Source organism: Drosophila sechellia, chromosome 2L (assembly GCF_004382195.2).
Source record: "Drosophila sechellia strain sech25 chromosome 2L, ASM438219v1, whole genome shotgun sequence".
NCBI classification, from domain to species: Eukaryota; Metazoa; Arthropoda; class Insecta; order Diptera; family Drosophilidae; genus Drosophila; species Drosophila sechellia.
In genome coordinates this window covers 17,616,092-17,637,276 of record NC_045949.1, presented here as the reverse complement: position 1 = coordinate 17,637,276, position 21,185 = coordinate 17,616,092, and the positions used below count along the sequence as shown (strand labels likewise).

Here is a 21,185-nt window from a genome sequence, read left to right as displayed (position 1 = left end):
CGGTAACAAAGGCGAGGAAGTGGCCAAAAGAACCTCGAGCAGCTGCTGCCGCTGAAAGACGAGACCGCTGAATGAATTGGGCTGTCGTTGTCTTGGCAATCAGCGCTACCGGGCATAGAAAGTTAACACACCCGAAACCGGCTTCGGTTTCAGTCGATGCAGCCAGTTGAATTTGCCAGTTCATGCACTGCAAAAATCTACTCTCTTCTATAAATACCTATATATAGAACATCTACGCATAAAAATCCATTTAATAAAAGGCTAAATCAGTCTTAAGGCGTACTGAAGAAATTTAAAAATTAAATTAAAAAAAAAGTCTACATTTTTATCACTAGTTCATCTCAGTGCTCCAAAGTTGCTGCTTGCCAGTCACAAGTGGCAGGTTGCCAGTTGTCGCTGCCGCAAGAAACTTGCCTCCATAATGCGTCGGATGTGAGTTCCTGGGGTAGCAGGAGGAGCAAGTGGTGGAGAGGGGCTTCTAAGCGTTTAGCTTGGCTTTTGCCTCGGTTCGCTGGCCCCGCGGAGCGCATCCAACTTCGAATTGCCGCAATTGCGTGTCGACCACAATCTTAACCAGCTGAAGAAGCGCCTGAAGGAGGCGAAAAACTTTGAGCCAACAAGGATACACTGAAAAAGAAAATATTTAAAATTACATTTTTCGAAAGATGTTAGAAAAACGAATATTGTCATTGTGGAAAACCAAAATTATTCTGTTTACTCTTATTATAATATTAAAAAATTTGCATCACAAATTCTCTTTCTTTCTAAAATTACCTTTAATTTAAAAGAAATGTGCGCTCGCAGCGTCAACTTGAGACGTTAAGGGAAACGGGGTGCTGGCTCAGGTTCCGTCCCTACTTGAAGCTGTTTTCTATATTCCCCTGCCTGCCGCTGTCTGTTTCCTTTTTGCTTTTAATGAATAAGTTGGAACACCTGCTCGCCGTTCGTCTCCTGTCGAGGTCTCAGTCCGTCCGAGTGTCTTGGAGCTCTGGTTCTGCTGCTCAAGTGTGACGGCGCTTGTGTGTTCTATCTCTGGATCGGACTTGGTCATTGTTAATACCCCTTGACCAAGGGTGCATTCGGCTGACAAGTAAACTGAGCAAATTCGTGCTCTGTTGCGATGGAAAATATTGTGCATGCATTAAAGTAAAATTTTAAAAAGAGAGGATTAAGATCAAAATATTTTAAAATAACTAAATAATAAAATTCAAAGATAAAGCAGCACACATAACAGTCAAAATGCAATAATTTTGTTGTCAGACTAATTCTAGATAATTTTTCTTGTGAGTCGTAAGAATCGTAACATTATTATTCTCGCGGAACTGGCTTGTCTGCATTTGATGCTTTAATTATCCAGTTGTTTGCCGAGAAAAGTAAATAGAGTCAGCCAAAGCTGAAGCTCAAACCAAAGACTCAAGGCTTAAGTCAATAAATAACCTGTTTGAATATCATTACGCATAAATCTGAGCCAACGCATGGCCCCTGTAATCTTCATTCATTAAATCGGGCTCACCTGAAATCGAGAGCCGAGACATTGACACCCGAGGAAAAGGAAGTATGGGGGGGAATGGGAGTCAATGCCACGACAAGTGCCGGCCACGTCAAGTGGCAAAATTAAAACCAATTTCCCAGGGACTCTGCCGTATCACTTGCTCATCAGGAAAAAATAAGAGAACGCAGAAGTGAAGAGTCCTCCACACACGAGTGCTGCTGTTGGTGCAATGACGTTGGAAGGGAAACAATGCGAAAGGAGGCCCAAGCGCACAACGAGATAATTGTAATGAAGAAATTCGCAGCATAATTGATGGAGGAGGGGCTCCGTAATTCGCAGTAGCCCGGGAAGTTCACATACTTGAGCACTGATGATGCATCGACAGTAGTGTAGGCCCATCACCCCCATCAACCCATAACCCCACGGCCCCACCCACATTTTCAGCAGCCCTGAATGCAAATTGCATTTCTCGTTCGAGAGCTAAAAGTAATTTCGATTGCAATTCTTTCTTTGCCACTGGCTGCCGTTGTAAGTGAATTTTATATGAAGGTAGCTCGATTTATATGGCATTACGTAAGATTCAATTTTCCAAAGCTCGTGCAGTGAGAAAAAATTAAAGGCTAATGTGTACACATTCCCGATTTATTGGCTGCGAAACACCGTTTCTATAAACATTAATTACGCTGGGCAAACAAAATATGAGCTAATAATTTTAGTCATACAAAGTAATCGCAAAAAAGTCAGTTTGGCTTTTAAACTTTGTTTAATAAATAAACAAGCTGATATAAATAATATATTTGTTATTTGCTTTCAAAAGTGTGAGATTAATTAAGTTTGATGTATTTTTTTTTTGTAAACACACGCAATTGTAATTTCAACTTGTTAATAAGGCTTTCCAAGATATTTAGTAATTGAAGGATGTGCCAGTGGTAATTAAAGAGGCGTGCAGCTAATTCAATGTCGGAAATCAAAGCACTTTTACTGTCGCACTCTCCTTGGACAATTATGTGGCACGACATGAGCCCACGGCTCAGCAAGTTTTGTGGCAAATAATTTTCTTCTGCCTGCAGTTTTCATCAGTATTTTTTCTATATATAAGTACTACTTGTATTTATATTTGAGTTCCTTTTTGCTGCCACTGCAGACATTTTTAATAAGTTGCCTGGCAGCCGTTGCACGTCTCACTTCGGCAACAACAAACAGTGCATCTGCCAAGTTGAAAATGAAATTCGTGGCACGAATAGATTTCCAAACATATATGAGAACGAAAGAGAGAGCACGTCGGCAATGACAGAAATTCGAAAATGAAGCAATTTACTTGTATACAATCCCCCGTCCTCGGACAGTTGTCAGCGATCTGGGAACGCGAATCGGAATGGGAAAGTGGAAAATGGGGCAGCACTGGCCAGTTGGCGGGCTTATTAAGTGGTTGCCCCAGCCGGACAACCACCCTTCGTGGTTGGATAATTGGCAAGCATAGTTCAGGCCCTCACTGGATACCAGCTTAAATACCAGCTTTAATGGCCTGCAAACTGAGTTCAATTATCGAGTGTATGTTGGTTATAGTTGCATACAAGTAGGAGAAAGTAATAGATTATAATCATCACTTATTTATCAGCAAGTCAGTGGAAACTATTTTATATTTTCCGGACAGAGCAGAGCCGATTTAACTATTTTCAGTACAATTAGAGAGCAATTTATGCAGGGTTATGGATTTTAGGTTATGGATCCAATAAACCAAAACGATAGAAGACGGCTTCCCCCCACGCCACTAAAACTAACCTAACATGTTGGGCCTTTCCTATTTGGTGACTATTAAAGTTGATGGCATCCAGTTGAAAATTTTGTCACCAAGAGAACAGAAGTGAACCCTTTAGACCGCCACGAGCCAAACTTGTTGAAAGTTTCGGCTGCATGGCCCAAGAAACCAATAAAGAAAACTAAGGGAAAAGTGTCGCAAAAGCTGCCATAGACCTACTGCTATATACATCTGCACCATATACACTATATATACCTTGGGCAATATGGCAGAAGGTTGGCTTAATGGCTCGATGCTGGGGACCGGGCCTTTAAGGATGACACAAATAATGAAAGCGCGACGCTAATACTACGTGCAAAATGGTTCTGGCTGCACACGCTGCGTATACGTTACGTTGGCGGGCTTATGCAATGCAATTTTCATTTACATAAATTTTGATGTTGTCTCTGCGAATTGCTCGGTGTGCGGGCGTGTTGGTACCCGAAAAATTAAACAACACAAGTTTAGCTGGCAAACTTTTACCCCGCACACAGTCTTTTATGTCAATTTGCTGGGAAATTACCTTTTTGTTAATAGTGGAAGACGCGAACTTCCCGGCGGAGCAAACATTAAAAGTAATTCAAATGTTGTAGCGCCACAAACACTGCAAGCAGCTTAGTGTAGAGCAACAATAAATGCTTATTTAACTAATTTTCCAACACGTATGCAAATATTTACAATGCAACAGCTGCATATTTAGAGAGGGCCGACTTCAAAATTTGTTCAGACAATACTTGATGATATAATAGATTCCCCCAAAAAATGTCCAAATTACGATAAAGTCGTAATCAGATTTTCCATTAGTCAGCTAGTGAGAGTGCGGAAAGAAATTTTAAAATTATTGTTAAATATTTTTGTCGGTTGGCCAGAAAAATTGCAAAATCTTCTAAATTCTAAACATTTTGGGAACACAGCTTTTTGCGATTTTCATGTATACCATCGGAGCATAAATGGATGAAAACGAATGTTTGACCAAAGCTTTTAAAGTGACCAAAGCTTATTCATTAATAATTTAGAAAGCCCTTTAAACAGTATTATAGTAACCCACATATCCCATAGGCAACCCTCGCTTTTGTGACTTGCCTGGTAAGTTGGGATGTCTGGCAAACGACTGCCATTAAAGCCTGTTGTTTAGTTTTTAGCTACTTCCCACGTGAGTTTCCCATTTTCACAGCGCCCACCTCAACAGAAGCCGGAAAACCGCGTGTCGGCTGCGGGTGTGAAAAATAAGAAGAAACCTTTTGGGTGGTGGGGAAAACTTTGCGTCTGACACTTGGGGGTAACACTTAAACGTTTTGCTTTTATGGACACTTTTGAGCTGATTAATTGCCAGCTTCGACTTAATGCCTAATTAGCGTTTGTTTGTCCGCCGATCAACTGAAGACCCGCCATCAACACCTGACATGGGCGCGAAATTTCACACTTTCGATGAGGAAATGCAAACAGCGAACGAGGCACTTAATTAATCCTTGCTTACTCACAGAAGGAAATTATATTAAAGCTGGCCGAGCGGAGAAATAATCGAATATTTCGATTGATGCATTTTTTCAGCACATAAAAGCCATGCTTGATGGGGAATTTGTGTGTTTAAGCTTCTGGCAGGACTTCGCTTAAGCCTCCTCTTTGATCGCGTATACGCCATGTTGTGCCTTTGTAAATAACTGAAGCCTATTAAATGTCTTCGCTGGACACATTTAATTAACAGACACGAACAACTTATAATTGCCACTCACTGAACGTTGCAGTGAGGTAATTGTTTCTTTTCAAGACTGAAATACTGAAAGGAATACTGACTGAGTGAGTGACCGCCTGCCGTTGCGTGCGAATATAAATATTTTGCAGGCAGGAATATTAATTACCGCAACACGCGATTTTCCACCGCTCTCGAAAGGCAACATGCCATTAAGGGTTTCTGGCTGCCAGGGAGTGCGAAAATGCATCGAACACACTTCGAGTGGGAAATGCGCTTGTCAGTTTATGTCGGAGAATAATTATAAAGTCACACCGACAGGCTCGACCTTTGCATTTTTAAAAACCAATTCGATCCCTTCGTCCAGGGTCACTAATCAACAGAAGCTATTTATGGACAGCCTCCGCTTGTTCCGGATTTCCAGGCCAAGGACAAAGAAACTTGGCCAAATTGGCCAAAAAACAGCGAAACACACAGACATTAGAATGTATCCAACTAAATGTCAAAAAATGGCCAAGCTTACGTATTAATTATAGTTTGCTTGGCCTCATATATATTTATTGTTTATTGCAGTCTACTTCCAGGCGTCGGTTGTCGAATAAAATTTAATCAAAGCAGCCCCACTCCGTAGTGCAAACTTTGCTGTTTGCTTTAATAATTTTAATTAAAAAGAGGGCTCTTTTGCAAATAAGGAGACGGGCCAAAAGGACCGCAATCAAATGGCCAAGTGTCCAATTCGCGGCTCATTGCCATGAAAGGACTCTCGTCGTTTGAGGACATGCACTGTTGACTGCAGAGGACCCGAATCGAAATCAAAATCAAAACTAATTAAAAACCGCAACCACTCGAATGCAAACACGTCGTCTCTGTCTATGACTATGCCCAAAATCCATATGTTTCTGGCGTATTTGTGCGGATTTCTAACCCCATAGCTAATGAAGCGTTCGTGTTGATTATAAAAAGGCAACCTTGATTGCCATGCACAATAGTAGAAAACGCACAGAGTTTTATCCAAATGAAAGTGTTTAATTAAAAGGCTCTGCTAATTAGCATGTGGTCAGATATCCCGTCCATAAAGTGGGCTTAATGCTAAAATCGGCTTCAAACTAATTATTGCCTCGATAGCGATACAAAGATAAAAAATATATTCAAATATTTATTAAGGATTGAGAGCAGCCAACCGAAATATATATGAAGTTAATATTTTATAAAAAATAAAATCATAATAAATTTATTTTAAGCATTGTCTGTATTTATACCATTCTCCTTTTTAATATTATAAAGAGGAGTTGTTGAGGAGTTTGAGCTCACGGAAATGTGAAATGTAGCCACTTATAATTAAGTCTTTCTTTTTGAACGTTCGGGTATAGAAAAAAAGAGGTTTTGCATAAGTTGGCCCGATATTCGCCGCCAAAATTCCAATAAACATATTGTGCGCTAATACCAGCCCAAATCGACGGGTTGCCAATCGGGCCCATTTCAATGCCAATTTCCCTTTCATGCACAACTTGGCAGAGCTTATTGCTTTTCACTCTTCATTGCGCATAAATTTAGCATGTACATGTACGCACGAGGCCAGGGACCTTTTCCCGGCTCCCCAGTGTTTTTTTTTTTTTGGACTCAGTTTGCTTTATTCTATTTTATGAGATTTTTTCTACACTCATTAGAGCTACACCAACTTCAGCCCCAAATGCAGGTAATCTGCATACAAAGCGCCAGCTCAGCTGCATTGCACACTTTCTGGCGGCGAACACGTTGCACACAAGGAGATATTGCCATAATAGAGACAGAGAAAAAATAGCGGGAAAAACGGGGAGAAAGCGGAAAATGTTGAGGGGAAACCATAACAGCGTTTAAGGCAAACTAAATGAGACCCACGTGTGCCGGCGCTTTTCCCATCGCTTTTCCACTTTTCCCACTGCGGCAAGGTAAAGCATTGCAAACGGAAATAATTCAAGTGCAATGCAAATCATGGCCCACCACGCTCAGGTAATTGTGTGCTTACCCAATGAGGAGCGGTAGCAGGAAGTCCTGGCAATGGCAATGCCAATGCCAGGAGCAGAGCAGTCCGCACGGAAAACGGAAGACGCGCAAACTGACAGACGGACAAGCAGACAGACAAAAGGACGGATGCATGGAGGAAGCGCTCTCCCCGGAGAAAGTGTTTAATCGAAAGGAGCAAACACATTGCTGGGCTTGAATCCAGTAGTGTGCCAGGCCAAAAGAACTGCATGCAACATAATGTAATTTTTAAAGTTACATGAGAAATTGATCATTAAGGTATTAAAATAAATATGATGAGTGCAAATTTTCATTAAAGCAATATGTAAATTTCACCTTTAAAGTAGTCTTACTTTGAATGGGCACTTGAAACACAATCGTTTTTGCTTCAATCGCATTGCAATCATCAATTGGGCTGCCTGCGTGCCCTTCATTGACTTGGCATAATAAATCGACAAAAATCCGAATGCATCGCTCAAATATTGGAGCGTTTATATATGCGATCCGAGGGCCCCCGACTTCCGCAGACCAACCTTATCTGAACGCTGCAGTTGGAGACGAGCAAACTTTGTTCCATTTAATTCAATTCAATCCTTGAGAGTTCAACGAGTGCGAGGGAAGAAAACGAAAACGGCGAAGGAGCGAGCATTTATTTGGAAAATAAATAAATAGACAGGCCAAGGGACGGGTGATGGTGGGGAGCCAAGAGATAGTGAAGTATAAACAAACCGACAGCCGGACAAACAAACTTTTCCGAGAGCATAAAAATGGTGTAAAAAGTACTGCGCCAAGGAAAATCGAAAATGCGCCACATTTGCCCAGCCAGAACATCTATCAAATTTTGCGTTTATTTTCACCCATTCAGGGAAATCAAATGAAATGTGTGAACCAAAGCAGATAAAACTACTGAAGAAATGCATATACGTGTATAAAATGTAGTTGAAATCCTATTTCCATGTCCGTGTATCCTTTGGCTCGGTGGCAGGTCCTTTTCTTAAGTGGATTCCAATGGCAGCTTTTTGGCTTTCGGTGATTTGCAAAAGGGGTCTCTGAATAATCGCCGAACTGACCTTTGAAATGGGAACCAGTCATAGTTGAATACGCTAAATCTCAGCAGACCAAAAAGTATCATTGTCAGATGATTTCATTTTATTTCATTTAATTTCCTCTCAGTGCTCATCATTTACAATAATGTCTACGTAAAATTAACATAAATTTGCGATTTTCCAGTAGCTTAGGCGAGTTTTTCACAACAATCAGTGCTGTGGCATAGAGTCAGGAAAACAAATAAAAAGACAAAGGAAAAGCTGCAAAGTAGGATGAATAAAATAAACGCGAAATATGCTAAAGTTGACAAGGCCCTAGCCTTTTTGCGTCTTGGCGGCGTCTGAAGAATGGAAACACCCTCAAGCTGTCAGGATTTATGTTCTTAAGGTAAAGTGACCTGGCCAAAATTGAATCGGTAATCGGAAAGTGCAACGTCTTTAATGAGAAAAGCCGTTAAACCGAATCCTAGGGCAACAATTGAAATTCAATTTATCAGCGCCTTGGAGCAGATTCCAAATAAAACCCCTGAAGCATCTTTTCGCCAATTGAAAACCAATTTCAATCGAAGAATATTCAGACAGCTAAGTGACAAATTTGTTTACGTTTAAGCATGTGGAAAATGCAAAACTCAAGCTCAATCCTCATATCAAAATTGTTTGCCGTAGCCCAACTTTAAGTGCTTAACGGCAAGCTCAATAAATTTCTCAACTTACAGCAAAATAAGTTTTGCCAAGAGCTGGGAAAGTTTCCTTGTTTTTTTTTTTATCCCCTTTCGAAAGAGAAAATAATTTTGAGTGTGCTAGAAACAGAATTACCAAATTTGCCTCTCCGGCAAACAAACGAAAAACGTGAGGATCTGGAAATCACTCTATACTCCTATACTCCTATACTATATAGTACACATACAGCTAGCAGTTATATGTAACTACATTGTAACGACTGCCCTGGGAATCCCCCTACGTACCATAATCTTCATGTCTGTTTGCAACTGTTTGCGCTGACAGCTCGGGTTGGTTTTCTGGGCTGTTTTTTTGGGTTGGGTTCCTTCTCGGGATTGCGTTAGGATGCACTCCCCCTTTGTTCGCTTGCAGCGTGAAAATTGCACAAGATTGCATGTGCTCCTGCTCCGAAAATATTTATATTTATAATATTTTTTGCAGCTGTCATTTGGCCATGTATCTGCTGTGTGTTTGGGTCTGTGTTTTTTATTCGTGTTTTTGGGCTAACACAAATTACGGTTTGCGGAGAGTGGCTGAGTGGCGGAATCGCCTGCGGTTGGCAGGGGCTAATAAATCAGAAAATATAATATTCTATGTGTGCCATATGAAGTCCAAAGTAGGCCAGTGTGGGAGTAACTTAATTGGAGTTTTAAAGCGGCTTGATAACTGGTGAGCTGCTTTAAAACAAGCTCTAAGATCTTGAGCACTAACACCAGTCGTATAAGTTATTTCACCTCTACTTTTACCTATAAAAATGCTTCCAAATTACATCCTCCAGCTCAAAGGATCTTCGTAGCCATCAAAGAACACTGCTTTCAATTTACGAATAACCGTTCAATCATCGCGGCTAATCAAGTGTTTCAAACAGGGAGCGAACGCCAAATGGAAATTGTTGCCTCCGGTGGCCAGCTTTTCGTTCCAGCTTCCCCCCTGGCAGGAGGTCCCATAAATCACTTGCAAATTACCAGGGAATCGGGAAATCCCGGGAATGAGGAGGAGGCGGTGGCCAAGAGAATCCATCCAGGCCACAGCCATTTCTCAGTGCCTATAATAAGCAAGTGAATGCGAATGTGGCTATGAATGTGACTGTGAATGCACAATTATGGCTGCTTCGTTGGTCGTAAAACAAGAAGGGATCCGCTGCCCTTTGACCCGCCCCCTAGCCATCCCTGAATCCACCTTCTTTCACTCTGTTCCCCCCACATTTCCCAACCCTGACGACTTTGTCATGGTTGCCTTTGCCTCCAGTTGCACAGGCAAAGTCAGCGGCAGCGACATCAATAAAATAAACACTGACAGTGGGTGATTGTGGGTGGTGGGTAGGTGTGGGCTGTGGGTCGGTGGGTTGGCAATCACTGGGTGGTGCTGGCCGGGAAGCCCGAACAGGCTGGGCCAACACAATTGAACACGCGACATTTGGCCAATGCTTGCTGTTTGCTATCCACGATGTTGTCTTCACTCTCGTCGTCTCCACTTTGACTTTTATCTATTGACATAATATTTTTTTATGCTCTTGCAGCTGGGGGCGCCGGGTTTTTGGGGGCGTGTCAAGTATTGGCGACGGTGGCTCACTGAAATAAGTTTGTACTTAAGCTCAGACAATATATATTATACCAAACAATCATAATTCATTTCAGTAATCAGTGCAATGGCAAGAACATTAAATAGAAATATAGCTTAGAAAATGTTTAGAGTGTATAAATATAAATATGACCCCCATTTTGGCCAGTGCAACGCTTTGGTTTTCGCACTTCAGTCACCAAGTCACTCAACGAGTCCTCTAATCCAATGGCTTAGTGTCGTCGAGGCTTGCTTAGATTTAAGAGTCACATTTGCAGCATAGTAAACGTGAAGATCCGATGTCATTAGGCTTAGAAAAGGAGATGGAAAATAGATTAAAGTGACTGAGGGATGAATTTCAAAGTGGGTTTCAATCCTATTTCCCCACATATATATGTATATGCAAAAAGAAGGCAACTGCAATGTAAAAACTGCACACACTACAATTTTTAGAGTGCTGCAAACTTCTATTGTTCCATCTTTTTTAGAACTTAGGATCTGTACCTGGGCTCGTTTTGATTGCACCCCTTAGAAATAACGAGGTGCCCACGTGCTCCCATTCTCGGGCATCTCCGGACCATTCTTTCGAATAGCTGTGCTTTTTATAACCCACACATCCGGCGAGAGCTGGGGATATCTCAGGGCATGTCCGTTTATGCAAGTGTTAAATAAAGTATCCGCCGGCCATTGTAGTTTATGCCCAGTTCACCCGAGCCGCTGACATTTATTGCTTGTTTCAAAACGGGTTAGGAAGCTGGGAAGGGAGCAAAAGAACCGAATGACAACATTTATTACGGCCCGGGCACATAAAACACGACCAGCGGAGTTTATAGTTGAGCCGGTATCTGCCTTTCAGTCCAAAGGATAATGATAAACGGCCTTTTCAGGTAAAATACTAATTAGGTTACCAATTTTGCATCACCGCACTCAGAAAAGTAATACTCTTGCTTGTATCTACAAAAATTAGAAAATAACTTAATAATCATTAGGTTTATAAAGGCTGTACGACAGAAGTTAGTTCATTTTTCGAATAACCTTTAAAGCTAAAGATTATTTATTTTTGTCAGAATGAAATGAAAACTTGGGTTCATTAAAAGTTATACAAGCTTTTTCTGGTTATTAATATTAACAAAACGCCTCAAACGTGCATTGTTATATTTCGTTCTTGTGGCCAAGCAAATATTTGGCTAAAACTTTATTTTTCAATTTCATGTAGCACTGGCTAACAAGGGTATTTAAATTTGATTTATTTAGTTATGTATTTTTATGCAGAGAACTTTTGCAAAGAAACCATTTTATCGCACCGGTGGGATTTGTAATCCACACAAGCGTTATAAGTACTCCCTCCCTCCACAGATCTCCGTTCCAATCCCAAATCCTGGAAAATATCTTGAAAGGAAATCGAAAGAGGGAGAAAAGAAATAAAGGGTTTTAGGGACTTTTGGTCCTATCCTCGCAGCATTTCAAATTAAAAGCACTCGCCGCGTTTTATTGCTGTGCCTGCATTTTTCTGTACTTTTCCTGCTGCCGGTTTCTCGTGTTGGACATACAAATTTGAATGTCCATTTGGCCTTATTTCACACTTTCTTGTTTATTATTGCTGCTGTTGGCCGGGTCGAAAGCATGAAGCGGGAAAAATTCAAGTATTTGAACCTTTTTTCACTCCACGCCTTCTATGCCCAAATAATGCTGTTGCCATTGATTTATGCAGGGACTTTTGTTAACTCTTTTTGGTGTCTGCTCCTGTCCTTTATTCGACTTAAATGCCAACTTAATTGTTGTGCCAATGTCCAGAATGGAGGCAATTTACTTATTTAATGTTCTCCTTTTTGGGGGCGAGACCCAACCTTGCATGTCAGCAATAAAAAAAGTTAAAAAAATCTAAACATTCCATTAGGGCACTTAATTTAGCGCAAAATGATTAGCGACTAGCAATTTTCATGGTAGTAAGGGTTGGAGTTTTTCAAGCGCGTTAAAATTGACTGAAAATTTAAGTAAACAAAAGGCGCACTAATTAAAAACGTGTAGGCAAATTAGAAAATAAATAAGTCAACAGCATTTATTTGATGGTCTTAATTTGGTAAACCGCAAGTGTTTGTTCTAAAAGGGGTGTTTTCGTTTCGGATAACGTAGTAAACTGTGTAATGCTCTAAACAAATGAAGTACTTAAAGAGCTTGTTGATTTCTCACACCTGAGTACTGTTCATGCAGTTCTTGGCAGTCCTTATTGGCCACATTCCTCCAGTTGCCTTGATCCATGTGATACAGTCTCACCACACCGCCGGAAAAGATATCTGTCATGGTAGCATGATATACTGAGAGGAAGGCCAGGTCGTAGGCCTCGGTATCACTGAGATCCAAGCGGTAGTCAGAGTCCAGAATTCCCAGGGCAATCGGGGCTCCACTGCCCACGGCGAAAAGCTTTCCATGGAGCCGCAGGCCGTTGGAGTCCACGTATACCAAACTGGGTCCTTCGGGCGCCCAACCGGCCAACATCATTCCCATGCAGATACCCATTCCCTTGTATTCCGTAGCCACGTTGCAGATATATTTGGCAGCAGATCGCACCGGAAGTCTCTCCTTATAGCGGAGCTCGTGCAGTCGGCACTCCCTGGTCAAAGCTCGATCCCAGTATGTGCAATCCGCTGCACCACCTGCCATGGTACCCATCATATACTGGTTCACCTGCATGACTTTATGCATGCTGTGGGATCCAATAAAATTTCCCGCCGTGGCTCTGGAATCCACACACAGGATGATGCCTCCTTGGTAAACAAAACCCACCGTGGTGGTTCCGTGGTCAAAATCCATCTGCACTTCACTTACTGCATTCAGCTTATTCACACTTTCCCGTGGATTTTCAAATGGCGGAGCCATTATGGCGAGGGGATTATCCATGTTACTCGATGCGAGTCTGATTTCATCAACTGTTTGCTTCAAGGTGCGAGATCCAAAGCTCTTCATAAATGGCATCTTATCCATACCACAAATACTTTCCAATGCCATGTTGGAGAAACAGAAGCTGACGTTTGTACAAATGGTTATATTTGAAGTTTAAATGTTGTTGGTTACACTTTAAGTATGTTGAAATCTTTTATTTCTGACTTATATTTCCTGGCACCCATGAAGCTTAAAAAACAAATTCTTTATTTGCAATCGAAAGGAAGTATCTGAACAAGCCCAAGTAGCAGCAGTTCTCCAAGGAAATCGTGAACACGAAAAAAACAGCAAAATTAAACGATATGCATAAAAATATGACAAATATCCAGCAATATATTTACGCAACCACCTAAACGGAACTCAATAAAAAGCATGCCAACAATTTTGTATTTACAATATCCTCGTGATAAATTCATGTTGCTAGATTGTATTTTTTTCGGTCGGTTTTGGCAGCATTTACCCATGTGCAGATTAAAAATATGTTAGCCATGGGTTTTATGAGTTTTTCGCATTTTATGAGGTTCCCAGGATATGACCAAGAAATGGAAGCCGAAAATTGAATATTAAATAACCTCAAGCAATAAACAGAATTACACGGCGTGTGAATGTTGTGTAGTTGGATGTGTGAATTGTTTATGATATTAATATCCGTTTGTATGTGCAATCATTTAAAAAGGATTACACGATTAGCATTTGACGGCGGACATTTATAAACGCTTGAGGCGATGCGGAAATTGTCGTTTATATTAATTTTCATTGGCTAAAATCTTAAATGGCTGCCAATGCGGATTATGTGATAGCCGGCGTTGAAGAGGAAACGTATCCAAATGTAAGAACATATTACAGCTTAAGGTAGGAATTTAAGGTACAATTTTTAAATTTAAACATGCCGTAATAGGAAAATATTAATATAAAAATTCAGACTGAAATTATGGTTGATTTTTATACCTTTGCATGGAGAGAAGGAGAAGTTTAAGTTTGACTTTGGAAAAAATGGAGAAAGTATTGTGTAGAGTATATTTTTCTTCTTTTGCAGGTTCTATTGGATCGCCCGGTTCTGAACACTATATAGCGTCTATTGAAATAATCGAAAAATAAATGAACGTAAAGAGGTCTTCGTTGTTTTTAAACATAATATTTTTATTTGTTATACCACCAGTTTTCAGCGAATCTTGTCTTCAGTATTCTTTATTCTTATGAAACTATTTTTTCTGTACGCGTCAAGGAAAACAACATTAAACTCCTAGGAGCCCGAAAATCCCAGAGTCATCCATTAACCAAATTGTTGGGGTAATCAATTTTAATGTTCGACCTGACCGTAGGACCACAAAATGCTCAACAATTGAAATGTGTGCAGCCTGTCAAAGGTTAAAGGCGATTTGTTGTATTGCCAAATTTGCTCTTGACCAACGGCAAAGGCGACAAAAGTGGGTGGACCCCTATGAAGACCACATTGTCAATCAGGAATTCCTTAAACACAGCAATGCTCCGCACCGTTTAGCCCCTTCCTCAGCGATTCTCTGGGTTATTTGCCAAAGTCGAAATGGCAAACACTTGGTCTAGTCCTCCGAATTGAGTTTGTATTTGGGTTTGGGCCTACCCACCTGATCCAAGCCGGCTGCTGTGTCGAAATTTATGTATTGCAGTTGACTTATTGGGGTCACTACATCCCACTTCGGACCCCGATCCCACCGAACTGGGCTGATTCGCTTTGATTTGGCCAGAATGCCCCTGAGCTGGCAACTGTGTGTGTCGAAGCTGCGTTTTGTATTCGGTTTTGGCCAGCTCCGGGGAAGTACCCTGTTTAATGAGAACTAATTATGTTTAATTATTCATTTGGGACGGTGACATTTTGGACTTGGAGAGGAGGAGCTCTTCTTTCTCAGCATGTGACAGCAGAAGAAATACGAACAAACTCAATAAATTTGTTAAAACACTTGGATAATATAATTTTTAAAATTTAATTTATTGAAGAATTATTTGTTGTGACGCGTATATTGGATATTTGGGAGTTTTCATAATATTCATATCATCCAAAAGAAAGATATAACGGTTAATATTATTAATCTTCTATAATAATAATATATAACCAAGTTCATGAAATATTAGTTTGTGTTATAATTTACAATATTATATAAAGCATCATTATGGGTATTTTACAAAATTGTAAATTTATAAAGAATATAAATATATATATATATATATATATATATTATATATATATATTCCGTACCGGAATGCTCATTATATTATTTCATATTTTGCCCCGAATAGGTTTTATTTTTGGTTATTATAGATTTCATATCATCAGTCACAGCTAAATCAAAAGAATCGTCGGAATTTTTAACATCATTGCACAGGTGGATTGTAACCATCGCGAAAGGTGTATCTGAAATATATGATTTTTTTCTTTCTGTTCCGGACTCAATTTCTATTTTAATGGTACTACTATTTCCTTTTTTAGAAATACTCTTTGATGGACTTTCTGTACAGTTTTTCTCATTCACGGTGTTTTCAAAATTATAGTCTCGTAAAACGTTAGGAAGCTTATATAAGTACTCATCATTTATAATTGTATCCCCTGCATTATCGTTCAGATTTTGTGATTTAGAATAGGAAAGATTATAATCACCATTTGAATGATTTACGTTCAGATTAATATTAGTGGGAACGCCACCAGTTGTATTATCTTCTTCTGTAGAGTCAAATAAAATATCATTAATAGGAGGACAGGAAACCAAGTCATTTTCACATTTTGGCTTGCACATCCCTTCAGAGGATTCATTATGTTTCATCATTTTTTCTGGTGCAGATTCCTTTTGGCCGCTCAAAGTTTTCATACCACCACTCATGTATTGATCTAGACACTCCTTTGAATCACACTCTAATGATTGGGTCCCATTTAAATCTTTCGGAAACCGAAATCCACGTTGAATACTATTGGAATTTTGCTCTGAATTGAGTTTTGAGCCACCTGACTCATTTTCTGTACGGATTTCAATAGGTTGTGTTCCAGATGTTTCTTCTTCAGCCTCTAATGTGTTTTCTTTTCTCTCAAAATCTATACTAGAAATGGTGACTTTATTGGCAGGATTTATAGAAAAATTTAAATGAAGGCAATAATTCTCCCTATAGTTAATTTCACCGGTATAATCTGCATTCGATTCGATTTTTTTTGTATTACTTTCGCTCGAGTTAACTTGACCTGAAAATTTATCACTCAATTCGCTAAGGTCAGATTGCATTTCAGCTAACCCATTTTTAGTGCCACCGGTTTTATTTGCATTATATTCAAGCAATCTGACTTCAATATTTCTTATATCCTTCAAATCGACTATCGTCGGTTCTTTTTTGTTTGTGTCTAGTGTAGGCAATTCGTGGTATTCTATTTTCGAAATATCTGTAGTAGGAGCGATCACTTTCGGAGAATTCCGAGTTCTTTGATTGCTGGTTGGGTAATTAGTCGTCTCAGCTGCTATGTTTCCCTCTCCAAATCTTTCCAGGAGCTCATAGATTTCTTTCCTAATACCATCAACTATTGTATCTGGCAAGACTTCAGAATTAAGGCTCATAAGTTTACTTAGCATACCAAGAACTTCATCTTTAAAGTTATTTATTAAAGCAGTGTCCTCTTCTGCTGTCACCATAAATGCATTTAAGTCCGGTTCACTAGGATTCACGAGTTCCGTAAGGTTATTAGGTGTCTTTACCAAATCACCATTCACTTCGGTCTGTTCCTCAGTTCCCATTGCGATTTGAGGTAGTGCCTTCTCCCCTTTGCTTAAATATTTTTGCGTCCAGTAGAGCTGTTCTTGTTGACAACTCACATAATTCTGATCAAGGACGATTTTCTTTATTGATCCTTCTAGGCCTGCTATATTCATTTGAATCCACTCCAAGGCCTCGGGCAATGTAAAGCTCTTCAGGTGGCAGCTGTTTTTTATTTTTATGCACTTCGATTGGGTTGGCGTGTACGCGATAGTCAAAAAAATTTCATTTTCGTCATTCCTAACATCAAAAGTAGTCTCGGCCCTGTTGTCTTTCACCGTTTCTTGAACTTTTTCCATAGCCTTTTCCCAAAGCTTAATCTGGTTTTGTTCTTTTAAATGGCTCATTTCCAGAATGTTCGACCAGTTATCATAGTCCCTTTTCATATTTGCTATCTCACTGTGGAGCTTCCAGACTTTATCTGCACTTGACTCCATTTCTGATATTCTGGCTGTAAAATACATTTTATTATTCATTGGTATTGTTATTTCTTACCGAATATACTTTTTATTTTTTATTTTTTTCTGGAATTAAATATGTTCTGATAGGCTACAAATCTTGATTAAGCACTTCAACTTGCTTGTTAAACGTATAACTCAAACGCTTCTTTGATCGTTTTTTTTCTTGACATGCTTTTAAAAAAGGCCCTACTCGATAAGTATCGATAATTATGAAAATTTATCAACAACGTAAAGAATACATCACGTATGGATTTCAATAGACAACTTGTGAAAAACTCCCGAACTTTAACATCACCACCACGGTATCAGAAACTTGATAGTTTGCCCACCTTTAAGAAAGAGGTATGTAATACATACTATGTATGTCCCACAAGAACGCTCCAAAGTATGCGGCAACAATTCATCGCCAGAACAAGGCTTTTAATCAAGGCAAGGACTCAGCCTCGCTTACAGGCGAGTTTGTATGTAGCACATGAATGTTAACATCTTCCTGCACATATATTCGCTCCTCGGAGACAGAGGCAACCTAATCACATGCGTAGCTGCCATTTCCGTTGCATATTTACAGGGGCCGTCTCCTTGGACCGCCCAATGATATATAACTGCGATTCGCAGGCTGTAAATTTTGACTTTCAATGCGAGCAGGGAATTTGACATTTACTAATTGCCGGATTATGCGCCTGAAGAGCCTCGTGAAGAGGCAAGGACTCGAAATGCATTCCTCAATCGAAAAACTCGCATTCAGTGTAAACTGAATGGCAAACATCACGCAAATGAAACGGGTTAAGCCGCTCTTCACTTTCCTGCCGAAGATAGTATAGCCAGAAAACTCGACTTAGTTCTATTTCCGCTCGAGCGGAGGAAATCCAGCATCTGTCATCGGCATATCGACGGCATTAATTAATCAACGTTATGCATGTCAATCGAGAAGTGTGCCAGCCATCTCTTCTAATGCTCGCTGGCATTTTGCTCCTTTTTTCTTCCGACCAGAATATCACTTTCGCAAATTGAAGTCGCCTTTCCTGTTTCTCGATTTCTGTTGTTGCATGTGTGGCATGCTTCATAACAAGTCATGCATATTCATTGTTTACAGACGCACAAGCACCCACAAACATAAACAATCACTTGGCAATTTTACCTGATTTCTTTTCAAAAACATCGAACCACTCCACCCCAATTAGTTTCCACTTCTCTTCCTGGTTTATTTTCCATTGGACTTGGCATTGTTTGGGGCGGGGTATTTGGAAATCAGCTCTAATGCACAAACCATCTAGGGCTAGTCCGATATCTATTGCTTGCCATTTGTGCAATTAACCGAAAGTTTTTGAAAATGGAAAACTCGGAAATCAGAAAGTTTAGATGGATTGATTCAATCTTGTGGCAAGCATTTTGTGATTGATTTTTGAGTTTTGGCAAAACAGAACATTTTGAGTCATTCAAAACACTCACCATAATTTATACCACCTTATAATTCTCCACAAGTATCTAAAAGCTAACGCCTTTTTATTGGCAATTTGCCTACCAATGCATACGCATTCTCCTGCTTTCAATTTATATTTATTTATCAGGTTGAACATTCATAAATTCGATGTTGTAGGGCCCATAACAATCATAATCTTCGATATAATTTCCACTTTATGGTTGCCCAGCTGCTGAGCGATAAAAATGTGCACATTGATATGCTTTTATGGTAGCAAACAATAAAATAAGGCAAGTAAACAAATAAACAATGTATGGAACATCAGAGAGCAATTTCAATGCAAAGAGACTCATACACATAATCACATGCTAGGCTTTCTTCCCATTTCCTTACTCGCTCGAATGCAAAAGCCTACAATGTGTTGACAGTTTATAGACAAAAGGTTGGTCGGAAAGGCTGGCAAGAATAACTTGTATTTTGACAAAATCCATAAACCATAAATTCCTGGCCAAACCAGCACTTAAATTGCCACATCCCCCAAAGGAAATTCCTCCATTGTCTTTGTCAGTAGATTTGTGCCAAGTCCCCAAAAGAAAACTGTCTCGTAATCGCAGGCAATAAAAAAACAGAAACACATAAAATATTATCGAGTACAGTAGAGCGAGTAGTTGGCAACCCTGGGAGCCACATAAAAATCCCTCAAGACCATAAATCGCCATCAGCCAGAAACCATCACGACTATTAGGTTAAATCAACCCAAAGACACGAGCCGAAATCAGCATTGGGTAAATTTAGTGCCCACTTTTGGGTATTTATCATGCAATAGTCGTTCCCATTCAATGAAATGTCCAATTAAGGGGCTTGTTCTGTGATTTCTTATATATAGCTTAAGCTTAAATGATCTGCAGATCATAAATTCGGAATGATCTTAACCTCTCCTCATACCTAAAGTTTGTCTTTCATTTTGTTTATGCACTTTTAAATAAAGTTAAAGAAAAGAAAAAAAAATAAAAAAAATTATATGGAAATGTAATGTTAAAAGACAAACAAATCATACAGTTAACTTGCTTAAATTACTGAAATGTGTAACAGCATTTCAAGTGTTGACAAATGTAACAGTATGAGATTTCCACAAAAAGGAGTACTATTTTGAACGGAAAAATAGGGTTTTCATGCACTTTCCCCTGAAACTAAGTTTGCTTCCAAAGAAAAGAGAGTCAGAAAAGTGAAGGGAATGATGAAAGGAAGAAGCTGGCAAACATTTCGTCGCTTTCAGCTTCAAACACATGCAGACAGCTTAAGCGCTTGATGCTTGGCCTTTCCTGAGAACCACCCGTTATCCAGAGTAGCACCCGGACCACCCAGACTGCATCGGTTATTAAATTTGCGTGGAACATCCCTTCAGCACTGAGCAGGTTGAGCCTTCGCATGGGATGTGCGGTAGCCTAGCTCATAGTTTACGGAGTTAGTTGGCCTAACTAAGTTTTGCACCAATTCGAAAAGTTTAGGCCCAACTTGGATCCCCAGCTCACCGAAAATGCGATTAGAATCTATAGAACTTTGGCCCAAGTAGAAAAGAGGATAAAGAAAATAAATGGCCGACAATTGAATGTTTAATAAATTGATATGCAATCAAGATTAGACTATTAAAAAATAATGTAATTTTTAAAAATGCTTAAACAGAAATATAATCAAAAGTAACACCTATAATAAAGTCATAAAATATTGCTTACTACCAGAGATAGTAGAAATTTATTGCGTCATTGAACATGCTCGAAGTCAGTTTAATCGTTTTGATTATTTATTGCAAAAAGTAAAGTTTTTCTGAGTAGAATTCGAGATTCTTGTTGTGACATACTACCACCTCAAACCGATCACAATACAAAATGTTGAGCTGTCACAGGCTTGAAAAGTCGCAGGGTTGACTCCTGTCGAATCTGGACATGTCCTGAGATGTGAGTCCATCCCCATTTTCGTCCTGGCTGTCTGGAGAATGGCATTTGAGCACGCCCGCACAATTCAATTAATGGGCATTCAAATTATATAAACCTGCTAAGGCATTTTTAGTGCAGCCGGCCAGTCGTGTGCTCCGTTTCATTAGCAGCCGCCCCGAGTGGATTGAGGTAATGCCAGGGGATGCATGAAAACTAGGCAGGAGCTAGTGCAAAGCACCTAACATCCCCTTACCCTCCCCTCACAAGACCCATGACAACTACAGCACGTGTCGCATGGCCAAAGGAAAACAACAGGTGCGAGGAGAAAAACCCAACAACATCCTTAGTAACAGAA

The 21,185-nt window shown here is 39.8% G+C and overlaps 2 protein-coding genes across 2 annotated transcripts; both read right to left on the bottom strand.

Annotated features, from left to right (window-relative positions):
• Positions 1-12,340: 12,340 nt before the first annotated feature.
• Positions 12,341-13,432, bottom strand: LOC6614515 (proteasome subunit beta type-5). The gene has a single exon (XM_002038910.2). The coding sequence runs from the start codon at positions 13,311-13,313 to the stop codon at positions 12,474-12,476; it is 840 nt and encodes a 279-aa protein (XP_002038946.1). The 5' UTR covers positions 13,314-13,432; the 3' UTR covers positions 12,341-12,473.
• Positions 13,433-15,484: 2,052 nt separating this feature from the next.
• On the bottom strand, positions 15,485-17,674 carry LOC116803625. The gene is made up of 2 exons (XM_032727725.1): positions 17,520-17,674; positions 15,485-17,466 (listed from the first exon to the last, which is right to left on the bottom strand). The coding sequence occupies exon 2, from the start codon at positions 17,450-17,452 to the stop codon at positions 15,497-15,499; it is 1,956 nt and encodes a 651-aa protein (XP_032583616.1). The 5' UTR covers positions 17,453-17,466; positions 17,520-17,674; the 3' UTR covers positions 15,485-15,496.
• Positions 17,675-21,185: the final 3,511 nt, after the last annotated feature.